The sequence below is a fragment of the Taurulus bubalis genome (genome assembly GCF_910589615.1).
Source record: "Taurulus bubalis genome assembly, chromosome: 3".
NCBI lineage: Eukaryota > Metazoa > Chordata > Actinopteri > Perciformes > Cottidae > Taurulus > Taurulus bubalis.
Window position 1 is genome coordinate 16137413 of NC_136591.1, and position 24150 is coordinate 16161562.

The 24150-nt window shown below is 41.1% G+C and overlaps 1 protein-coding gene across 1 annotated transcript in view; it reads right to left on the reverse strand.

The window, feature by feature from the left end:
* ablim2 (actin binding LIM protein family, member 2) overlaps positions 1-24150 on the reverse strand; it is a 55774-nt gene that overhangs the window by 22080 nt on the left and 9544 nt on the right. The window contains exons 3-11 of the mRNA XM_079214619.1: positions 12095-12278; positions 10432-10544; positions 10054-10180; positions 9302-9395; positions 3223-3310; positions 1953-2011; positions 1179-1220; positions 343-420; positions 38-181 (exon numbers count right to left, since the gene is read on the reverse strand). Coding sequence (XP_079070745.1) covers positions 38-181; positions 343-420; positions 1179-1220; positions 1953-2011; positions 3223-3310; positions 9302-9395; positions 10054-10180; positions 10432-10544; positions 12095-12278 — 929 coding nt within the window. The remainder of the gene's footprint in view (positions 1-37; positions 182-342; positions 421-1178; positions 1221-1952; positions 2012-3222; positions 3311-9301; positions 9396-10053; positions 10181-10431; positions 10545-12094; positions 12279-24150) is intronic.

The window sequence follows — 24150 nt, forward strand, 5'->3', positions numbered from 1 at the left end:
GGTGTGAGTCAGAAAGAAGTGAAAGCCTGAGGTCTACCTCTCCGTAGTGTCTTTCCTCAGACGGGTAGCTGACGTATGGAGAGTAGGACAGCATGTCAGGCCTGTCTATGTTGTAGATGGCCTTGGTCTTTGGGAGGGCTGCCAGGTCCTTGTAGTCCAGCATCTCATCTCCGAGTTTGGCCTGGCAGCAGTAACAAGAAAGCGTTCATCATTTAGCCATCATGTCCTGGCATTAATCTGTTTTATTAACCAAAGATGAATAAAAAACATAATGCTGCAGGAAAAAGCTGAACTATGTGCTGCTGCTGCCCCTGGTGGTGAGTAGAGGTGGTGCAGTCTTACGTAGATGACTCTGCTGGGAGAGCCCGAGGCGCTGGATGCTGGGACTGAAGTTATGCTCTCGGATGAAGTCCGGGTCACCTAAAACACACACAAATACTCAGTCATTTTCAAATATATTGGATACATTCATTAAACTTTCTTCAGTACTGCATGTACAGTAGTTAGTTATCTAACTATCTATCTAACTACTGCAGTCGTACAATAGTTAGTTAGATATTGCATTCTGCAAGAATAAATCCCATTTTTTAAATTGATTAATTAACCAATTAGATTTATTTTTGCCTGTAAAATGTCAGAAAATACTAAACATATTCAAACTGCTTGTTTCGTGCTCCAAACTATTCAAAAACAAAAGATATTCCATTTATAATGATAAAAAAGAGAGAAACGCATTTGAGTATTCCGTTAAACTATACCCTAAGCATGAACTATTATTTTCATTGCTGGTACATTTTGTTCACCAAAGAGCACATTTTCTTTCCATTATGTGCACAAAGTATCACAATGCTATTAGTGTAACAGTTATTGTTAAAGCACACAAGGACTTTTCCCTTATTGGTAGTTCAAATCATCTTGCATGGTCATGTGGGTCAAGTGTGAGTGTCAAACTCTTCAGATACAGATCCAACTGACAACACCCCTCCTCTCTACGTCCTCATTCAATCCCTACATGCAGACTGATGAGCAGAATGTTACAGCTCCATCAGCACTTTACAGCTGCTGCACAACGTGAAGCCAATAATGTAACATGGTGTCAACAGGTAGGACAGCCCATGCAGCAGAGGGTTGTGGGTCCGGTGGGTTTGGCGGGTGCAGGGACGTTAACGAGCACCAACCTGCTGCTCAGGGACGGCATTGAGCTGTATCCGGACCTGCTTCTGGGGAGGAATGAGGATAGACATGTGTCTGTGAGGCTGAAGGCTGCTGAACTCAACCCCTCCTCTTCTTCACTGGGATCGGTCACATCCTCCCTGTACTTATTTGTCTTGAGGTTCACAGGTTGAACTTGTCATAGCTACTAGAACCAACCAGTTTGTTTGTTAAATATGTCCAATACTTACATTTACAACTGCTTGCAATACTGCTCTAATCATATTTCTCTGGTGTCCAGAATCCAGAGGAACGTGTCTGGTTGGGTCAATTTCTCTGTTGGCCAGATATGATAAAAGCTGTCCAAAGATTTATGAAAAGGGTCCTAATACTTCTGAGAGCAACATTTCTTGTTTTCTTGTTGTACAGTATAAAATATTTTACACATGGAAGACTTTTGACTGTGGTTGTAGGGTCGAGGCTCCATGAGATCCGTTTTGTACACAAAGACATGTTAGACAAACAGCAGGTCCTTTGGCTGCTTATTGATCAGGTTAAAACACAAGAAAGCCAAAGATGTCTGTAAAATTGTTGAGTAAAGTTGTAGTTCTCATGAGGAAAACAAAAGAAAGTGCTTTTGTATTCTTAGCTTTTTATTTGAACTAATATTATATCCCTATTTACAGCTGCACAATCATAAAAAACTCGAAGTTTTGGTACTTTTGTTCTATTTGAGGATCTGTAACAGAGAGCCCTGAGCGTCATATCTCAGCCGTGGCTCGGCCATCTTTTCCACCCACCTTGCTCTTCTCCTCCTGCTTGGCTGCTTGTCTGCAGGGTGGATGCCAGATGGACGACCCTGCAGACACAGAGACACAGACAGGAAGTGTCACGTTGTTTCCAGACTTTCACACACGTCCTTTACGTTGTCGCTGGACGACAATGCTGGTGGATCAGGTCCAGATCGATCTCAGCTGCTTTAGGAGGGGTTCAGACGTCATGATCCTCTGGAGCTACACCACGGACTAACTAGTATCTGACTCGGGTATACTATTTATTACATTTGATTATATATTAAACTATTATGGTATTTTTTACTTTTTACATTGTAATTTTGAGTCAAATTGTTCTTTTATAGTTTCTGTTTGTGGTCTATTGTTATTTTTTTATTTGATATACTTTCTTTATATTCCTCTATGTACCTGCTGTAACACCAGAAGCTCTCCTCTGGGTTCCTAAAGGCTGTAACTTTGGTGCCATCTGGTGCCATCTTCAGGTCTTCAAGACTTATGTTTATGTATGTAGCCTACTTTGGGTATGGGCTAACCAATAATTATGAATGAGTATAATTCATTTGTAAACATCATCATTTACATCATTGTCCTTGTCGAGACTTCTTGTTATACATGTAATATTTTTCTTGCCCCCCGTTTATTAGCTTGTATGTTCTGTTTTTCTGTATCTAGCTTTTTTTAATACAAAGACTAATTGACATACTGGCATTAGAAAAGAAAGTACATGTTGATAAAAAAGTGATAAATTCATTGATTCAAGATGAAGCTAAAAAAACAACATCTTTTTCTGTTGCATCTATTTTTCTTAATAATGGTTTCAGACATCTTTTCTTCACCATAAACCACTTCCCACCACAGAGACACGTAGTAGGTCAATACGAGTTGAAGTGAGCCGCAGCAGTCAGTAACACCTCATGAGTGTGCCGGGACTCAGGCTAACATTGCAGCTGGAACCAGGAGACCCATGATGCATTGGGGCTAAACTGTGACTGTGAGAGAGGAACTAGAGATTGAAGACAGACGTTGACAGTTAGATACAGGAAGAAAAGAGTGAAGAGAAAGGGAACAGAGTGACATTAATGCCGTCACCATTAGATCGTTGCTCTTCTTTAACTTCTTATTGTCAACCAATCAGTCATGTGCTTTAGGTTTGGATCCTCTGTGGTCAGGCACCAGCACAAAGCCAACCGACTCTGACATTTGGAGTTATAAAAGATCTTTAAGATAGAAAACAGATTGGAAGGGATTTGCCTCGAGTCTCAAAAACAGATTTTACCTTGTAGGTACATTTCTTCTCCCTCTGCAAACATCTGCTCACAGCGGGCACAGCGGGCACACGTTGGGTGGTAGTGCTTCTCTCCAGCCTGGTGAGAAGGACAGGTGATGTGTGGTGAAGGTTACTTTAGGGGAATTGTTAAAGGGGAAATAAAGCAATGAAGTATTGCTCTTTGATAAAGCTGGAGGACTTACAATAGACAGGGAGACAACATGTCAGAATTAAAGCGGAAGAGCCCAGATATCCGGACTTTTAGTCCATAAGAAAAACACTCCAAGTTCAGGGGATAATAGACACGGAGGATTTCACCGCTGAGTGCTCAACACCTGACTTAGAGTCCATAATGAACAGCTGCCACCCAACCATGAAGCTCTCTGCATGTCCAGATGAGATAAGATAAGATATACCTTATGGTCCATTATTGGGACATTTATCTTGGGCTCCAAGCCGCTGCATGACACGACACAAGTCTAAGGGCACTCTTAGAGCACATAGAAAAGTCATATCTAACATAATTAAAAATGCTGATGTGTGATCAATAATTAGTCATGGTAGTGTTCTTTGTAATTGTAATTCCATGTCTAATTATAATTACTTGTTTGAAGTGCCACCTTCTACAAATGACAAAAGAGAAGAGGTTGTGTTTTCTTATTTAACCACAAGAGGGAGCACTGGTGCTGAGTAAGGAGCCCTGCAGTTGCATTCAGTGCAGAGAAAAATGCCAGAGGAACATGAATGTGATTTGAGTATGATTCACATACTTGTGACTGATCAATATTCATCAAAAACAAAGAAAATATCCAAGGAATATATACTAAACAGTAACAGCTGTAGTGTTAATGGGGAAATTGTCATTTGACACTTCAACTCAAATTTCCAGTCTCTTGACCACTCAAAGCTCTTTAACACTACTTGTCATCATTCACACACTGATGGGAGGAGCTACCATGCAAGGTGCCACCTGTCCATCAGGACTAACTAACCATTCATTCCTATACATATACCACAGGAGCAATTTGGGGGTTAAGTGTCTTGCCCAAGGACACATCGACGTGGACTAGCGGAGCCAGGGATTGAACCACCGATCCTCTGATTGAAGGACGAACCTGCTCTACCACTGAGCCACAGTCGACCACAGTTGTCCAAAGCTTCCTGCAAATTTCCTTTGAAATTAAACTGCCAAATCTTTAGCCAAAACCTAATATTCTTTAAAATCACCTCCTTTTAAACAAATATTATTTCACTTGTTCAGTGGTAATTTTCCTAATGCCAGTGCCTCATTCTGTCTTGTATTGTGTTATGACAACCAAAACCCACTATCTTACTCTGTTGGCAGATTTTCTTGTTGAGAAAATGCTTGATTTATGGACTAAATAATAAACTAAACGACTCAAGATGGATACTTTTTGTCTTTCTTTTTCTCTTCTTGCACAACAGTCATCTGATGTCAGCTGATCTCTGCCTCCCAAAGGCTTCCCATCTTGCCTCAACAGCAGCCTGATTACGCACCACCCCTCTGAGGTCCCTCCACTTTACTGCGTCATCTCAAAATGGAACCACACCAGAAAACTGTCTGTCGACTCCCTATTGCTTGGTCAACACCCTGCTTAATGCTTATCTGGACAAAATGCAAGCAGATGAAGAGCAGAAGCAACCAGAGACATGTGGAAATGACCAATGAGCAGGGAGACTCCAAGTTCAGGTATTACTGAGAGAAAAACTGGCAGCATGTGGATACTCACCACAGATAACATGCCAAAAGTGAATATTTGAACTGAACTGAAACAGATAAGATAGACAGAGAACTTGAGAAAACAGGAAATTGACTTAAAAGGCTGGAATTGGATTAAAATTCAAACATTGAAAGCATGAGAGGGCCAGAAAGGACTGCAATCAAATCCTTCCTTTGTCACAACTCAAAGCTGCGTGAGGGGAAATGATCCTATTCAATGTCCTGCGGCACCAATTGGTCAAGGAAGAGAAGAGGGGATGAACTTAAAAACTGATCATTGGAAGGTTTACTTAGGAATGGCGACTCTGACTGACCAGCTGTAGCTGGATGTGGTTTGTGGCTGAGACTCCTAAAGGGCAGCTGTGGTAAAGAGCTGGGGGAGATCATGGCAGCCAAGTGGTGAACGGGCAAGTGAGGCTGCCACCTCTTGATTTACCCGTTCACATACAGATCATCTGCTCTCTCTAATGACCTGTCCAGATCGTCATTTAGTAATCTAGGAAACAGTCAGGCGAGAGAGGTTGTCCATTTCGAAGATGGAAATGTATTGTGATCAGTCGGGCACAGCTATAGCACAAATACAGAGACGACCACTGATTATTTTCATGCTCGAGGTCAATATTTGATCAAGTCAAATGTAGCTACATCAAACTGTGTTTGGGGCATTTTTTTACTCTGAAATAAATGTCTAAATGTATCTGACTCACTGGCTAACCAAACAAGAAAGAATTCCAATCTATACAATTCAAACTTTTACAATACATGGTACATGTACTGTTGTACTAGGACTCAAGGCCTCAGTATGCTTAAGATGAATAAGGTCGGAGTCTTGTTGACAGACCAATATTACAACAGTCTTATATATCTTCTATATATAGTCTCCTAAAGTCTCTCTTGTAGGGCCTTGCACTTGCCTCTGCGAATGGAAAGTGACAGAAGTAGCTGTTTGAAAAATGAAAAAAGAGAGTTTGAGAGTTCTACTTTCACATCTCTGCAAATCTGGCCAATCACTGTTGCACATTCAGTTGCTCTGGCATCGGCATTTCAGACATCGTTGAGAGATGCTTTGATAGTGAAGACACTAGCCTACAGCAGCGCAGTCTTGGGTGTTACATCCTACTTGGATTTTACGCCTCGCTTGCCTCAAAGTTCAATAAGTTTAAACTTCGACCACATTCGTCAGCGACCTTTCGAAATGCAACCAAGGAGTTCCAGTCTTGCCTGAAACACAGGATAACATGGCCAGTGATGGACGATGCCGCAAAGGGTTCTTACTGAACTTATTCTCCAGAGGACCACCACTTAACTGAAACTTCTTTACTGGGCCACTCACTGCTGTCTGAAACTACCGAGCTCTGAGCTCCACATTTGGTGAGCACGCCTCATGCTGCTGGTGCAAAGGGCCGAACAGCAAACCCAAGGAAAGACATCCCCTCACCCACTCACACTACTACTAGATAACCATAAATAAGAGCCCAGTCACAGCAACGAGCCGCTGGGCAACAAAGATGTTGGCACAGACAATACACAACGTTTCAATTCAACCTCTAATAGCTCCAGTCACTGACTCCATACGTCCACCCAAAGCACTCTTTCATCTAAGAAACAAATATCATGACATTTTGAATGCTCAGTCTTTCTGTTACTGTTTCATGTGCAGCTCAGCACCGGCAGAGTGGCAGAAACACTGAGCCATTTGATGTAAAATAACAAAGGATACGAAGAGCTAAATCTGTATTTATTAAGCGTGCAAGAATCTCTCAGAGGAATTACACTATAGAACCTTTCATTTCATGTTTGTATCAGTTAGCATGGAGAATTATCTTTATATCATATAATATTAACCTGAACCTCCCTTTCCAACTCTTGAGGAATGAGGTAATGAAAGAGAACAGATGGACACACTTGCCAAGAGCAAAAGACCACTCCATCATCCCTACACACACACACACACACACACACACACACACACACACACACACACACACACACACACACACACACACACACACACACACACACACACACACTTTATAGGAGCAGGTGCTTTTAGTCCTGTTTGACGGTGTCCAGAAACTACAAGTTAGGTACTGTGCACACATGATAGCGTGACACAATACTTCGGAAATGGAAGTGGATGATGTAATTTACACACAAACAAACACACACACTGATGTTCTTAGGTTTCTGCTGCTCTTCAGACACTGGAACTGGATAGGTGTTTATGAAAGGAGAGCATGGGAGAGAGCGCCATGTGATGAGAGGAAAGAGAGACCGTGAGAGAGAGGTTGTTGTTGTCCCCATAATGCTGCTCTGTTGTCCTGAGGTCACAGCAGGAGCTTCGAGACCCCCTGTCTAAAAGCTTCTCCTCCTCCTCCTCCTCTCATCCCTCTCTCTGCCCAAGGAGAGTATCCCATGTCCCATCCCTGCTGAACAACAGACCGCTTCACTAAAACCACATTCCCCTGTACTGATTTCTACTGGCCTCTGGACTCTCTCCTTCACTTCTATTGTTCATGTCTTTCCTTAACCACTTGCATGCATGCTAGGTTGCATGACTCCTGTAAAACATATTATTGAACGGTTATATCGAAAGTAAGATTAGTAACATTAAAAAGCACAATCAGTGTGACTTTCTTGGTTAATTAACCATGAGCCATGGAACCAGTGGATGTATCTTTCTTTTGTTCTTTTAGAACGGGCTGGTGCTCTGTACCAACCCTCACACTCAGCTAACACATCAGCACCCTCCTCACAATTAACACAACCACACATATGTCACTGTATGCCGCTGGGAGACACTCTCAGTGAAACATTTAGAAGAAATGGAAAACATTTTTCCCATAATCATTCCAGCTCACTGGCCTCCCACCACTCTTGTAAAATGTGTTTTATTTTTCTTATATAAAATATTGAAATTCTTAGAAATTCCAAATAAAATAAGTGAGAATGTTTTGGTAAACAGTGAAAGATAGATATTTGGCCCCATTTCCCAGTCCATTGGTTGACTATATATTGATCACACAAGGCACAGAGAAGCTGTGTCTTTCTCCTCTTCTCTGTATAAAGTCTGGTGTTTGCAAAAGGCACACACACTGAAACAGGTCTGACACTAGCATGCAGTACAATAACACAAGTCATGTGACTGCATGACAGTGAAAACCAGGTACCACGTGTCTCACAAAAAGATTGTATTGGACAACGCTGATATTTCCAAAGGGGAGTGTAGTCGGTCCTGTAGTGACTACTAGAACAGGAAGCTGTGGCTTTATTTTAGGCACACAGATCTGAGAGAGAGACAATGAACGGATGACCTGCCGGAGGAACACGGGGAGGTCAAATGTGTGTGTGTGTGTGTGTGTGTGTGTGTGTGTGTGTGTGTGTGTGTGTGTGTGTGTGTGTGTGTGAGTAGGTGTAGGTGTGTGCGTGTGTGCAGTAGAGAGTGAGGTCAAAGCAAGCCTTAGCCCAGAGCCAACAAGCGAGAGACAGAGAGAGAGAGAGAGAGAGAGAAAGAGAGAAAGAGAGAGAGAGAGAGAGAGAGAGAGAGAGAGAGAGAGATAGATAGATTGTGCTGAATAGCCAGGCAGGCCCAATAACAGAGCACAAAGTTGCACGTGAAAAGGAGTTGTTCCCAGATCTGTACATACTCAGCTATTCTAAACACATGTCTCATGTAACTGCATTAGCAGCGCATGAGATTTGATGACATTTTAATGGTCAATTTGGGGAAATTGTGGAATCTGCTCAGTGAGCTAATTTCAGACGTATGAAGGTAAAATAACTGGGAAAAATATGCAAAATAATCAGAGTAAAAAACAGAAAGAAGAACTGATCAGTGTAGACCCCCGCAGAGACCGTCAGGTGGACCGTGACCCCCCTAGACTGTCCTCTGTCTGCTGTGGGTCTACACTGATCATGGACCAGCAACTGCTCTGCTCACATTGTTGTATACATTTCACAAGTTTGTCATTTGTATCAAAGATCACATTGTTTTAATTAAATTAAATTTAAGTGTAAAAAGTGGCTTGTACTTCCAGAGCGCTAAAATGATCTCTCCCACTTTGCAGATCTATTATCTCAGACTTGTATTGTCTGTTTAAACAGTTTATGAAGAGGAGTAGTACTTCTTGTAAACAGTTGTAAAATCATTGACCGGCCCCTTTATTGTAGATTAATAAACATGCTCTCACTCTATTACACTCATCTGTGCTTATCTGTGTATTCCATTCAATTCATCTATTCATGAATCCATTGTTATTTCATCTCTTCACATATTACTTACATTTCTCTTTCTCCACTAGAGAGATAGTTTCAGATGTGTTTGTTTGAGGCTGCTAATGCTGTTACCTCCAGGACTTTTCCAGTGATGTACTTCTTGCAGCTCTCACACTGGATGCCAAACATGGCGTGGTAGTCCATCTCACAGAAGGGGATTCCATCCCTGAAAGAGCAACAAGTCATCAGATCCAGCTCAGAGGCCCAGGGAGCTGCTGGGTGGAGCTCAGCATCAGAACCAATTATATTTTCATCATTTGTAAAAACGTTGTAAAAGTACAACTTCCATAATTGACTATCTCAAGCAGCTTACTATTGGAATATTAATCTGGGGATGGCTCTAGCATTTATGTTTTTATGTAAATACATTCTGTCAAAAAGAAACATTGGTTTCTTAGATTGCCTCAGCAGTATCTACTCTGTTCTTTATTTTTAGTCCAGTTAAACCGTCAGATTGCGCAACATTGTATTTTGTATAAAATAAATGTTCCCATATTTAAATACTACACAAAAAACAAGAAAATATGTCACACAATGCCATTGAATTAAAAATGAATGGCAATTAATTCCAGGATAAAAGACAAAAGGTAGAAAGTAGAGATCAAATCTAAAACAATGATCATAAAACTAACCACACGCTAGACAAAGGATGCAAATCTCTGTGATAAAGAACATACAGTAAAGTGAGTCAGTCCTGATTTACATTACAGGCCCACGTTGGTGTAATATGGTCACATCTTTTAGATTTAGTTCCATCGGGCACCCCTGGACTATGGCTCATGAAGTAGTGGCAATACATGACATGACATGACAGGCTGACTTACTTGCTGATGTACTCGGCGTTGAGCACCTTGTTGCAGACTTTACACTTGAAGCAGCCCAGGTGCCAGTGCTTCTCCAGCGCCACAAGAGACTGCTCGTTCTTAAACTCCTTCCCACAGCCGCAGCAGTCTGCAGGGAGACCACATTCATTTAGTTGAGAATTGATGAGAAATGACCATAATTTTGACTTGTTCAGCATGGGGGAGTTCCTTCTACAGTACTTTGGACAAAAGGAACAGTGAGAGTGGAATGACTGAACACAATTTAAGGGATGGAACAAACAAACTAGTATAATAAGCAGTTTAAAAAACTGCAGTGTGCCAAAGTCTTGTGGCATGATTTTTATTTTAGAGAGACAGAGCCATAAACAAAGTACTGACTGTGGACAGCCTGTATGGGTGCAGGGCTGTTGGCAGCGAGAGGCTCGGTACACTTTTGGCAGATACACTCCTTCCCGTTAAATGTCACGCGGTCACCGGCCGGGAACGGCTGCCTGCAAACAGAGAACAGACAGAACATCAGGACATCAGCAACGCTTACAACGTCATTCAAAGCCCCAGCAACAATATGTACACCATCGTCAGGTGCAACGCTTTTATGGAACTCAGCAGCTTTATGAGGCGGGGAGATTTCATTGCAGACAGATTATTAAAATCAATTAGACGTGATGTGTTTTTATTATAAAGCAGGGAAATATAAAGGACATGTTTAGTAAAAGGAAGAGAATGTTACAACAAGCTGAACAGGACCATCACCGCCAGTATTTTAGAAATTAGAGTTCAAGTGTATACATATCAGAGCATGTTTTCAACTATATTTCTAAATTATTTTTCTTACATTTTAATCTCATACTTTTTCATTTTAATTTATTATTTCTGCATTTATTAGACTTTTATAGTAATTCAATTTACAGAAAAAGTACCGGTATATGAGAATATATCTTAAATTACCCATCATGTGTATAAAAAAATGTTTGCTTGTATCTTTTTTTAGACAAAGTTATCCACTTTTTTTTACAGGGTTTTCTTGAAGGCATTATCGAGGCAATTGAAGAAGTGCACATTAAGGCCTCAACATTGAGACATGGAGGTTGCTGCTAGAAAATGATCAAATTCATAAATTAATTCATCGTATTTTCGTTCACCAGCCAAAAACCTTTGGAGACAAATGCCATGATATTGTGAAGAGGAGCATTACCAACATAATGAAACAATGTTAAGTCTCCTGGCTGCTCCCACACAGCTGCTCCCTCAGTGCAGAAGGAGTGACGAGGCCTTGGCACAGCAGGGCTCAGATGGCGGCCACATGCTGCTTCCTACTGCGTGGACATTTGATAGTCGAGCTGGTGTCACACTGTCACAGCCAGCTCCTGAAGAGGATACATCCAGGCAGACTGGCTGAGGTTATTTTTAATAACTCTCGTGATCCATTATATTTGAATGGACTAGCGCTGTTCTAGTCTTTCCGACCACACCCATTCACACACTGATGCAGTGGTTACCATATACGGTGCCACCTGCCCATCAGGATGTTCATATCATTCATACACAGCAGAACAGCCTGCCAGAGCAACTCTGGGATAAGTGTCCTGCCTAAGGACCAGCAGGGCAGTGGATCAGACCACCGATCCTCCGATAGAGGGACGACCCCGCTGAGCCACAGTCTGTGTTCTGTAGTGTAGTGTTATGCTATCATCAGGTCAAAATACCAACACAACTGAGGGCAATCTAGTCAACTTCAGCTGTATTTTGTGTTAAGTGTGACTGTGGCTCAATGGTTAGCGTGCCCGTATGTTTGACATCCCTGCGCTAAACCAAGATGGTGAAATGTACCTGTGAAACTTTACTATTTTAACGTCTACTATTATAGACTTTGAAATGCTGACATGCTCTAATAACTGGTTTTCTCTTTTTGTTTATAGTGTTTCCACAGTATGGCACACTAAACCTTTAGATGCACCTCTCTTGTCCCTTCACCGCTCTGCCAGTTTGGGAGTGAAGCTGTTCTCCATTGAACTCTACTCCCCACATCCCAGTTCCTTACTTGCAGGAGGCGCAGACGAAGCAGCGGGGGTGGTAGGTCTTTCCCAGGGCCGACACAACCTCTCCTTCAATGAAGTCCTGGCAGCTGAAGCAACGGGTCCCGTACAGCCGCTGGTAGTCCAGCGTACAGATGTATTCTCCCTGCCGCACGAAGAATCCTCCCTGGGACAGCTCACAACCACATACTGCACCAAGAGAGGACGAAGAGAGGGAGGGAGGGTGAAGGAGGATAGAAAGACAATGGGAAAAGGGAAGGATGGACAAAAGAAGGGTGAAGAAGAGTGAGACATAGTAGACAAAATTGATGACCGAAAATATTTGGAAGAAAATACTTTTCATACGTAAAGCTGACTGAGCACAAGGTAGAAGATCTTTTGTTTGGCTTTTGCTGTGCATGTTGTCTGCACTTAACTAAATATGACAGGAACTCGGCCTCGGCCTCTCTCGTGAACCCACAATGATTACACACAGTGACCAAGGCAACCGCATGACATCACAGACCAGCCACACCCACAGGGGAAGTCTCACTCTGTTTTCTCACTCCTTCAGCAATAACATCACCACTCCTTTCTCTTCCCTCCATTCTTTCTTCTTGGAAACAATTACAGCAAAGATAAACGGGAGATGTTTGCATTAGTTGGTGTTCCATGACAGCTCTGTGAACTTGCACACACACACACACACACACACACACACACACACACACACACACACACACACACACACACACACACACACACACAGGGGTGTGTTAAGCTATGACGTATTTTGGAGCCTGTGGGTGAGATCACACATACATAACATTTTCAAGACACACACGTGTATCTTTGCAGGAATGTGAGAAGGAATGAGGTCATCAAGGTCTCAGTTTAAACTGTCCATGACACTGGCAGATAGCTCAAACCATTAAACACAACTGAAACCAGTTAGATACCAATGGAACCTCCGTACATACAGTAGCTGCTGTAGCTAGGTCACCTTAGCATGTGTCCAGAGCCTAGCCATGTTGCACAACTAATTAATGTGTGTGAACATCCACTTACATACAGTACACTGATGTAGCAGAAGCAAGAATTGTGATGCTATTCTTCAGTTTAAATCCACAAACACTAAACTGAAACTTCAACATTTTCCAACTACTTATATAACAGTCAAATTCTCCCACCCTTTTATCCCCTTGTAAAAACTTTAACCGACATGTTGGACAACCTTTCTCCAGCATTTGCACCATTTCACTTTGTTATCAATCCCTCAAAGGAGTTACGACGTGCTAATAAAACAACCATAACAATACGAGCAGGAATGTTTTCACAGGAAGTGGACGACATACTTTCCAGCGGGTGCTACCGGCTCCCTCACATCCGGTTCAGATGTCTGGCAGCCTGTCTAGAATGAGATAATGCTTTGGGCTGATCAAGTAAACAGCAGCAGAGTGGACAGCTGGATGGATGAGTTACATAAGGTACAAAAATGAGGATTCTACAGGCTCTCTTGTCATTGTATGGATTTTTGAGTTTTAAAGCACCTTTTCAACCAGGACCCATTGTGAAGTTCTTTTTAGAACTTCTCTAAAACTCCCCACAATGATGGCAAGCCAAACCTAAGGAGAAGCAGATTCTGGCATTGCATAGAGCTCTTTTGACACTGAATAATTATGGAACAAAGCTTTTTAGGTTTAAACAGTTGTTTAATTAAACTGGCCTATATAGCAGAGTCATAGTCTTGAGACATGAGACTTGACATGAGAACAACTTGAGACTTCAAAGCAGTGTCAAGTTTTGGCTTGGTAAAATCCTACAACAATACAACAAATAATAAATATGACAAGACAAACTCATTCTGACAGACTGGATTTGGACTTCTCTTGAAGGACTTGAAATTTTACTTGAGACTTGTCTTGACATACCTCAGACTTGACTTTGGTTTCTCTTAAACTATTTGAGTTACTTAATTAGACGCATTACTAACCTAGACTTGTTACTAACCTAGATGTACCTGACAATTGCCTTCAGACTGAATGACTTAAAACTTCATTTGACAGACTTTACTTGTCTAAAAACACTTGAGACAAAAGCTCTATAATACTAATGGACTACCATTTTTAAAGTGACTTTCTATTCTTCTGCCACTCAAAGCATAACATGTCAAGATTCATACACTTACACACATTCATTCACTGATGACACAACCGGCAGGAACAACTTGGGTTTAGTATCTTGCATAAGGACTCTACGACATGCGGGCTGGAGGGTTGGGGATCGAACCAACGATCTACCGATTAGTGGATGATCTGCTCTACCTCTGAGTCACATCTATCCTTAATACTTGAGATTTGACTTGGACTTTCACCTAGAGAATTAAACACAGCTCTATTACATAGAGAGATAAATAGATGGCTGGAAGAGTTAGAGACTTGGAGTGCAGCTTCCTGTCAGCTCGTCTTTCAATCCTTGTATATTTATACCTGCACTGCCAGTTGGCACATACTGTAGACTCCTCTTCTTAGTGTATTATAACTTAGTTGCTAAAGCAGCTCAGCAGCTGAGCCATAAGAGCTCAAGTAGGAGCTCATTCATCATTTACAGAGCAAACACTAGCAGAAAGAATAACATCCTTCTAAAGGCGAAGCTAATCCAATCATGGCAGCAGCATGGTGCATATACTACAGAGGAAGGCAACGTTACTGGCACACTGGCCTCTAATACAGATCAAAAGGTCTGAGTGCATTACAGAAGCGAGAGGAAGACAGAAGATGCTCTTTCAGAATTGTCCCTCATCGCTGATGGAAACCGTCAAAGCTGTCTTCCTCTCATCCCTTCCTCGTTGCTCTCATCTCCTATCCTCATTCCCTCATTCCCTAACCCCCTCATGCACATGGCCCTGTTACAAAGCAGGACGAGTTTGAAGAAATGAAGCAGAGCAGGATGTGGAAGTCAGTAAATCAGGTTTAATCAAGTGGGCACTGAGTTCACTTTTGAGTTTGCTCTGATAGAAACAATTGTTCAACAAGTGGAGAAAATAATAAATTATTCACTTTTAATCATTTCTTTCTTTACTCCTATGTATGCAGGCGTCGATCAAATAAAGACATTTTCATTTAAATTACTATAACCTTGGTGTTTGTTTTTACTTATTAGATCAAAGAAGAAAACAGTTAAAGTTCCATTAATTTCACATTGAATCTGGGATTTGAGTACTTAATGACGTCAGAGAAACTTAATTTCTCTGACAGCATACATTTGTTATGAGTATGGATTGCGGATAAATAACTATCTGTTGCTCTGAGTTTGTACAGTCTGGTCATGTACCACCACCACAACCAATGAAAGAGAAACAGCCAATATATGGAGGTAGCCTAGCTTCACAGCTTTCAATCACTGTGTGAAATACAAATGAACAGCACTCAGTTGTAACAACTTGTAAAAGGACAGGCGTCTTAACACAACCAATGCCATGTAGGCTTTTTGTAAATTAATAAAGATGTGTTGTGTCAATGGTTGAGGGCCATCCAGAGTCAATGGCCACAAGATAGTGATAAACATCTGAAGCCAAAAGTGTCCTCTTTCTTTGTTTTAGTTTTGGTGAAAAGCTTCCCACCCTCACCAGGATTAACCAGGAGTAAAAAGAAACACACAATTCAGCCAATAATCTGAATCAGCCATGCAATACAATGTGTCAGAATTAGCCTTGAAACCAGCAAGCTGCAATTTCATCATTTTGAAACTATTTCATCTCCGTGACATCACAGGGTGTGTTTGTGCTGACCTCAGATGAGATCACGAAGCAGCTAATTCGTTGTTTTGTCCTGAGATCAGAACAGCAGAAGGTGTCGGCTACATGCCTGCAGCGTGCTGAAACGCCATGAATCCCAAGAGGGTTTGACCTTTTGAACTGTGGGTGTGTTGGTAGGGAGTGTGTGATCAACTGATGTGTGTTTAGTACAATTTTCTGTAACAACCCAGAAAGAAAGAGATGGAACTTCAGAACCACGAGTACTTAAACAAACTAAAGCATCACATCAGCTCTACTCTCATTCAACATTAATACAAGCAACACCAGTGCAATACCAGTGCTAAGAAGCTCCTCAGGTCACCATTGTAAGTAGGTATAAAGGTTATACTGCAGGAGGAACTTGATTTCAAGTGATTTTCCAAGGCTGACAGGCTGATTACTTCACAGGAAACTGATAACTTCATCTCTGGAGGTTTATTTTCTGCACTATGAAGCCACTTACATAACATGAATGCTCTCAGAGGCTCTTGGAGGAATTCAGTGTTCTGTTGAATCTGCTTCCTCCGCACTGGAAGATGTCAGAGCCGGAGTCTGTTGTTCTTCATAGTTCAGCTTGTAGAACTAGAAAGGGAGTTACATGCTTGAATGGATGGATGTGCAACAAATTCACCCTGGTGTGATTTGTAAATAAAATATGTTTCATCGCTTTTAGTCATGTACAAACAAGGTCTATGGAGAGATAGGAAATGGATTCATGGACATGATGCAAGCAATGCAGTTGAAACTAGAGGTGGGGATCAAACAGAGGTCGACCGACAGTGGATTGTAAAGGCCGATTTATTAACGATAGTTTGGTTTAGGAAAAAGCCGATCGCTAATTAATTGTCCGATACCTATCAAGAGCTGAAAGTGTTGCCTTGAATATTGGAGGGATCACTTTAGTGGGGAGAAACCACTAAATAGGTGAGATATGACCTGCTAGCAAAATCAGCTGTTTAGGGGACTGCAAAGTTTTCTCCCAGATTTTCTAACGCTGTCACCAGAATAACATGTTTTTTATTTATTTTTATGAAATGGAGAAGGAAATCTCAAATGATCAATTCTAAATAATAATGATCTAAACCATCATTTAAAGTCTGTCTTGCATTTATGGCTGGAGCTGAGAAACTGATCAAATGTGTCCTTCTAACACACTCCACCTCCAGAGGCATTATTTACAGACATGTTATGGTGCCATAAAAAATGATATATATATATATCTATATATATCTATATATATATATATATATATATATATATATATATATATATATATATATATATATATATATATAGATATATATATATATATGTATATGTCCTTACATGAGTGTGACCTTGACTCTGCCTCATGTTTCACAATGACTTCACTGTGCATGTGTGTAAGCGTCAGCAGGGTTAAATATACATGGGTTATGTGCGTTCTGCAATGAACATGCGACCTGGACTGTACTTCATGTTTTACAATGACTCCCCATCCGTGTGAGTGGTGTGATGGAGGGCTGTGAGGGGTCATTGTCACTCACTAGTCCATTACATGACCTTGACTGCACAGTCTTCAGCCACATGGCATTGATCGGACCAGCTCTGGGGATGTGCTTGAAAGTTAGAAATCTAAGGTTGATACTTCTGACAGGTCAAACGGGCTCACACTGTTCCAGCTTCCTACAAACTGGCAGGTCTCTACCAAGTGTTTGATAGACAGAGGATCTCTGGTCAAATACAGCCATACACATGTAGTATATAGCATATGCACAATGTGGCATTTATGTAAATATTGTCCTTTTATGTGTGTGTGCTTTCCTTTCCTTTCCCCCCCAACAGGTGTGTGAGGTCAGCCCCTCTGGCCCAGTGACGAACACAAACTCCCCCCTGGCTCTGTTCTGGTCAGCCTGCTTCCAAGAAGGAGGCAATCCAATAGCCAACACCCTACTGAGAACATTACAACCATCTGCTAATATAACACGACCACCGACCGTCAGGAGTTCAACATGTGGCCAGCAGCGTCTATTTATCAGCTGACTTCCAGGAAGAAATGCATTCAGGCTGGGTAGTTGTACAAAAACAATGGAATCCATTAATCTAAGTCAAAACCTTGAAGGAAGTCTTGTCAGGATGACTGTATGAAATAGACAGTCACAACTCAAAAAGGTTAATGTTGGATTTCTTTCATCTACAGTTTTAATATTTTCAGTTTAAAGTGTCGAAATGACTCTGTAGGTAAGTAAACAAGGTGTTATTGGCCCCACATCTGGACCGTCAGTCATGTGACTCGATTATAAATGGAGTGGAGATATGAACCACTAACTCAGTTCAAGTATGCTCTTTGGCATTTGATATGAACAGCGGTCATGGAGTACTACCCAATGACCTTCCCCCCGTCTTGTCTTGATGGAACCTTAGATGTGTCAAAAGCTCATTGACCAACAACCTATCCTAACCATAAACATTCAAGGTCAATGCCAGACCTCAACTATCTTGTGAGAGTTTTCATAAACCAAGGTTTGCCACCTGGACACGACATCTTGATCCCCTCCCAATCAAAGTGGTAACTGGTTTTGGACCAGTGTTCCCAGACAACTTTAACTTCTCGCTGTTTCATCGATAGTGCTCGGTTCTCCAAAGCCATTGGAAGTGATGTCATGAAACGTGACAGAGGCCCATGTAAAGATCACTTGAGCCAGCTCCCTTTGTTGAATAAAGCCATGCTATGGCTGCTCAACCACCATTGAGGATTCACAATCAGTTTTCTTCATCTATCTTATCCGTCACTACATGTATTTCTTTTTTGTGATATCAGAATGAGGCAGTCAAAGATGAAAGTCCTGATATGAATAAAACTCACCGTCTTAAAGGAGAGATGAAGTAGATCTTTAAGAAAAAAAGCTTGTATTTATTGTTTTTCCCAAATGATGGCATTGAGAAGCATTCAGGCTTGGCAGACTAATCCTACTCCATGAACAGTTTTAAGGTGCTGTGCAATAAAAGATACCAAAGCTATGTTTGTGAGGGAGTGTTGTGAATGTGCTTTGTGTTATAAAGGAGTCTTTCCATGTCACAATTCCAACTCATTACTGTTTTTATGTAGGCTTTCCGACAGGGTGTGACCACATATTTTCATATTTCAGTATTTCAGTGCTATTTGGATGATGTGAGGGCCAAAGCAAACACAGATTAGGGATAAAAGTCAGTTCTGTCTGGTCATCATCAACATCAAACGCTCCAAAGCATAAATCATAAATATTGGATTCTCACATGTATCACATGTTGGCAGTAGATTGAACATGGATCCATTAGACTGTAAAAAAAAAAGGATATTCAAACATCTACAACCCCATGACATCTGGGCCCCATTCCTCGTACCTGGTTCAACAAAGTCGATCAAATATCTTATTATCCATCTTAAATTACCAAGATGATTGACGTCGGTTTCTCGAAGGCTTCAAACTGTCTCGTTAATTCGAACAAGACGTCAGTCATCTGGATAATTGCGTGTGCACGCTCCTCTTCAAAAGGGAGCGTAGTTGAGCACAGATTCCAGGATCTTCAAATGCTACAATGGCAAATAAACTCAAAGAAAGAGCCTCTTATTTCTCTGCTGAGGAGCAGGAGATGATCATGAACGCATATGAGGAAGTCAAGACCATATAATCATGGCAAAGTCTAATGCTGCATTCACATCAAACGCCTTGCGGATATTCACAACGTGTTTGCTGTGAATGCAGCATAACACCTCCCCCGCTGCGAGACGTAAGCATCGCAAAATATCAGACAAGTTAAATGCGTCAGTGTTGGGAAAATGGATCGGCTAATTTTAAATGCCTCATCACCCAAATCAATCAGATTATATTTATTTAAATGTGCCTGCTGGCAGTACTATACAAATGAATATATACTTATGAGGATATATGTACTGTATGCGCATATGTATCATGTACTATATACATGTATGTGTAGATTACCATGTAACTAGGATATGAATATATGTATGGGCGGATCAGTATGTATATATTATTCATAATCAGAAATTCAATCAATTGAAGCGGTGAAAAGAAATTGTGTGTGATTCTCTGTATTCTTATCTCTGTCCACCTTAATCTATTCTACAATAATGATATATAATGTGTACTAATAACGTTGTCATATAATTATGAGTGCTTTCAACACATCCATCCAGTTTCTTAAGCGCTAAATAAACGTTTACGAACAGCACGGCCTGCAGCGGCGTTCCCGATGTTCTACCACTCGCAAAAAAGTTCAAGGCTGTGATCCAGTCTGCATACAGTATGTGAGACGGTCAATGCTCTGCTGGGCGTGTGGTGTTCAATGTACGGCTCCAGAAGGTCTTGTAAATAAATGATTCCTTGTCGGCAGAATCGATAGCGATCATACAGGAAGTTATCATGATGTGAGGACGAAGAACTCGCCCTATAAAACTAATATAACTAATATCGCTCCTTCATCAATGAGGAAGGGAGCTGCCTTTTTTGTCCGGTGGGAGTGGCCAGCTTATCCAGTGAATTTCAGTAAGCCTGCGCTGGAGCAGGTTAAGGGATTTGGATGCTCCTGAAAAGGATCCAGCTAACTCAGTAAGCCAGGTACGAGGAATGGGGCCATGGGCTAACTCCAACTGCAAATAATTTTCTTAATTTTCTTATATATATTCAAATTGTAATTGTAATCTCATTGTGGAATACAAAGCTTTTGTTTGAGACATTATATATACGTATATGTATACTGTATATGTAGTGAAATGAGAAGGTATTGTTTCAGCTGTCCCTCGTCCATTGCGATGATTTCAAAGCGAGCAACAGAAAAAAATAGAACCAGGTCTGACAACTTCTATAATTTATAAATGACCTGTAATTAACATTTATTGACACTAATAATGAATTATTCACAGTATATATAACCCCTTTATAGTAGAATTAAATGTATGTAAACAAATGGGATTTGGGGTGACTTGGTCAGTGACTAAGCCTCATTTATAACTACTATATCAACCTCTTCAAATGATATCATACACTCAGAAATATGACACATTACAGAGGCTGAAGACGCTCTTTCTACCAATTCATTGTGTCCTTAGTTGGGTCTTGCATTTCTACACGTTTCAGCGTTTTTATCTCTACGTGATGCAGCTCAGAGAGCAGAGAATCATGAGGCTGTTTACTGTTAGCTGCTATCAGCAGGCGCTAAAGAGGCTAACATGAGCTCACATTCATGCAGTCCTTCTTTCTGCTTGGTGTTGATTACACAAAGCTAGCTGAGCGTCAGACCTGGCACTGTTAGCCCGCTGGCTAACACCCAGACTGGTTGTAATTGGCAGTAACAGCAATAAGGTCAGGGGTCACAGGCTTGATTCTCTTCCAGGTTCATCTTGATATCTTTCATAGAGTGCAGTGGGGCAGAGGGGAGGCAGACCATGATGCAGTGTGTATTAATAGGTAAGATACTTCACCTGATTTTATTATCATCTGACATCAATTAAGGATGTGCTAAAAGAACAAATGAGCACTACTGTGTTGAACTTGGCTGCTAGCGCAGACCCATGTCTTTGCGTCTCTTTGATCTCTTTGATCTGCACTCCTCACTTTCACATTCCTGTCAGTCCACATCTGGATGTTTTAATAGCAACTGCCCAGCCTGAATCCCCACACAACCCTCGAACAATCAGCACGTTTAAAAAACAAAATTAGTTGGATATTTAATTAATGTGGTCATGCTTTGGATTTATGGACAGGAAGAATGGCATGTTCTGTGGGAACTTGGTGGAGTGATCATCACCCTTACATAGCTGACCGTCTACATGGTATAGATACATTTCTTGAGTGCTTGACTCTTAAATAATCCAGCCCCATCGCTTTCTAATTAAGCTCTTTAGAGAGAAAGTCAAACAACTTGAATAAAACACATGTTCCTTGAATCATGACCTCCAGTCGCTGGGAAACAATGACTTTCAATTATTAACGTCTGATTAATGTGTTTGTGTGACTCGTGGCGTGTAATTATCATTCCTTAATAATATAATATAATTGATCCCTTATTAGTCCCACAGTATAGCTATAGCTGCACAGTATGAAACCACAACACTGGTTGAAGTCATTTCCTACTCCTAAGGCCTCCTCTTATTTTGGAAGTAACGGTGAACGACAGCTGTGACGTGGAGGTCAAACTAAAACATTTCCTGAAAGATAGTAAAGTGAAGAAGTGCAACAAATATTGCAATTCTCCCTGTATTCTCCTCATTCTTAGTATGAGTAGTACATTTAGATGTATAATACTCCTGCTACAGGAAGAAACAGTGGAAAATACTACGTGCATACGTTTACTGTTTCTAGGTTAATGTTGCTCTTGGTATGGTGGACTATAAGCATTATGGTGTCACCAGAATGTAGTGTATATTTAATAACACTTATCTTATGGCAGAAACACTGCACTTGAGTTAGAGGTTGTCCTGACATTAGCCCATTGTGGACAGAACGGTGCTAATCTTTCAATCTTTGGATCAGAAACTGTGCACGAGGAACATCTTTTACTCAGATATCAGTTGACTGTAATTCAAAGAGTCGATGTCTCCGTGTGGGCAGGAAGAGAATAGTTATACCGACATTAGTCAGTTCATACAATGCTGCTGCAGGGCATCACATTGAGAACTCCATGAATGTCATGGTGCAGATGCTCCTGAACTCTAGCATTGAGGATCAACTGCATGCATCATGTTCTTGTAGTTTCTGCCTTTTAGATGGAGTAATAATCCCAATGTTGCTGTCGGTGTACTGAGTACTCATATGAACATTAGTATTACTGCAGCTGGGACTGCGTGTGGTTAAAACCAGTTGGTATTTGAGCATCAGTGTATTCTTGAACCTTGTGGTTGGACAAGTAAGTCTTTTTGCCGTATCTTTTGCCAAAAAGTATTCAATCAATGCAAGAATTTATTGTCAAATTAAATGTTGTATTTTACCTTGAAGGAACACCACAAGAAGCCACACCAATTCTATGAGGTCACTGGTCTTCTCAGTTATCCAATGCTATTGCTCTCTGCCCAGAACACTTCTGTTGTACCGAAGAGCACCCTCCGCTACTGGGCAGGACAACTAGATATGAGCACTATTACGTTCATGCTGTTTTCTACAGCGAACCAAGTGACCTTGTGTTACTCTTCTCTCCAGGAGTTTAAGGTGACTGAATTGGTGACTTGGTGAGAACATAATGTTCTTATTACTGCAAGAATATAATGTCCAAAAATATTAAATAAAGGTCAAGATGTAATAAAATGGAATTATCATTTCATGTTATGTCATGCCTCATTCATAGAGGGGAAGATGGAGGCGGAGGGGTGTAGAGAGCGCAGACAGGACGTCTGCTGGTCAGTGTAAGATTAAGGGCGACATCGTAATGACACCAATGGGAGCCTAGCAACGGGAGTGTGTGTTGACAACAACAGCAGTCTGACATGAGGCTCATGCTGAGAGTCTGGGCTGGGCGGGACCCAACACACACTCTATAGAGCACAGTCCCCACCCACAAGCACACACACAGAACACACGGTTCAAGTATGACACCCAACCCAAAATACACACACACATACACACACATACTGGTCCCCTCTCATACACAACAATATATGTATATATACACAATGTAACCAACACTATCGCTGCAGCTGATTAGACCTGAACGACCAATCATTTTGACTTTCTTAATGAATTTCCTGATATTGACAAACTATTAATAACATAATCCTCATAAATAACAGAGACCACTAATAGGCTACATTATCTTTCTCTGCTTGGCCTTTTAGCTCTCTGTCCCCTCAAAGCCAAGCACATCGCTCAACGGTGTGAGTTTGAAAATCACAGAAACTGAAGGTTTACTCTGCCACTCCTTTCTGGTCACTCTGTGCATGTCCATGTTTATAAGGGTAGCAATTAACTTGCTCATTAGCAAGCACTGTATAAAGAAGCAGCCTAACATTTGCCCAACATTTTAGAGAACATTTCAGAATAAGCCTTAACGGCCAAGTCAGTGTGCACACATACAAGCAATAACAAATACCGACTGCCAAAAATGCCTTGCTCTTTTCAGTGTGGTTCTCCTGTGTATTTTAAGAGTATTGCATTCTCCAAAAAGGTTTGTAATGGATTATCTTAAAAAGGCTCCTTAATTAGTCTTCATATTGCTACCTTCTCTTTTACATAAAATGTCCTCATTTATGTTTATTTCCATTTAGGAACTAGTCCAAATGAATTCCCTTTCTCCCACAGCTCTTAATTCACACAG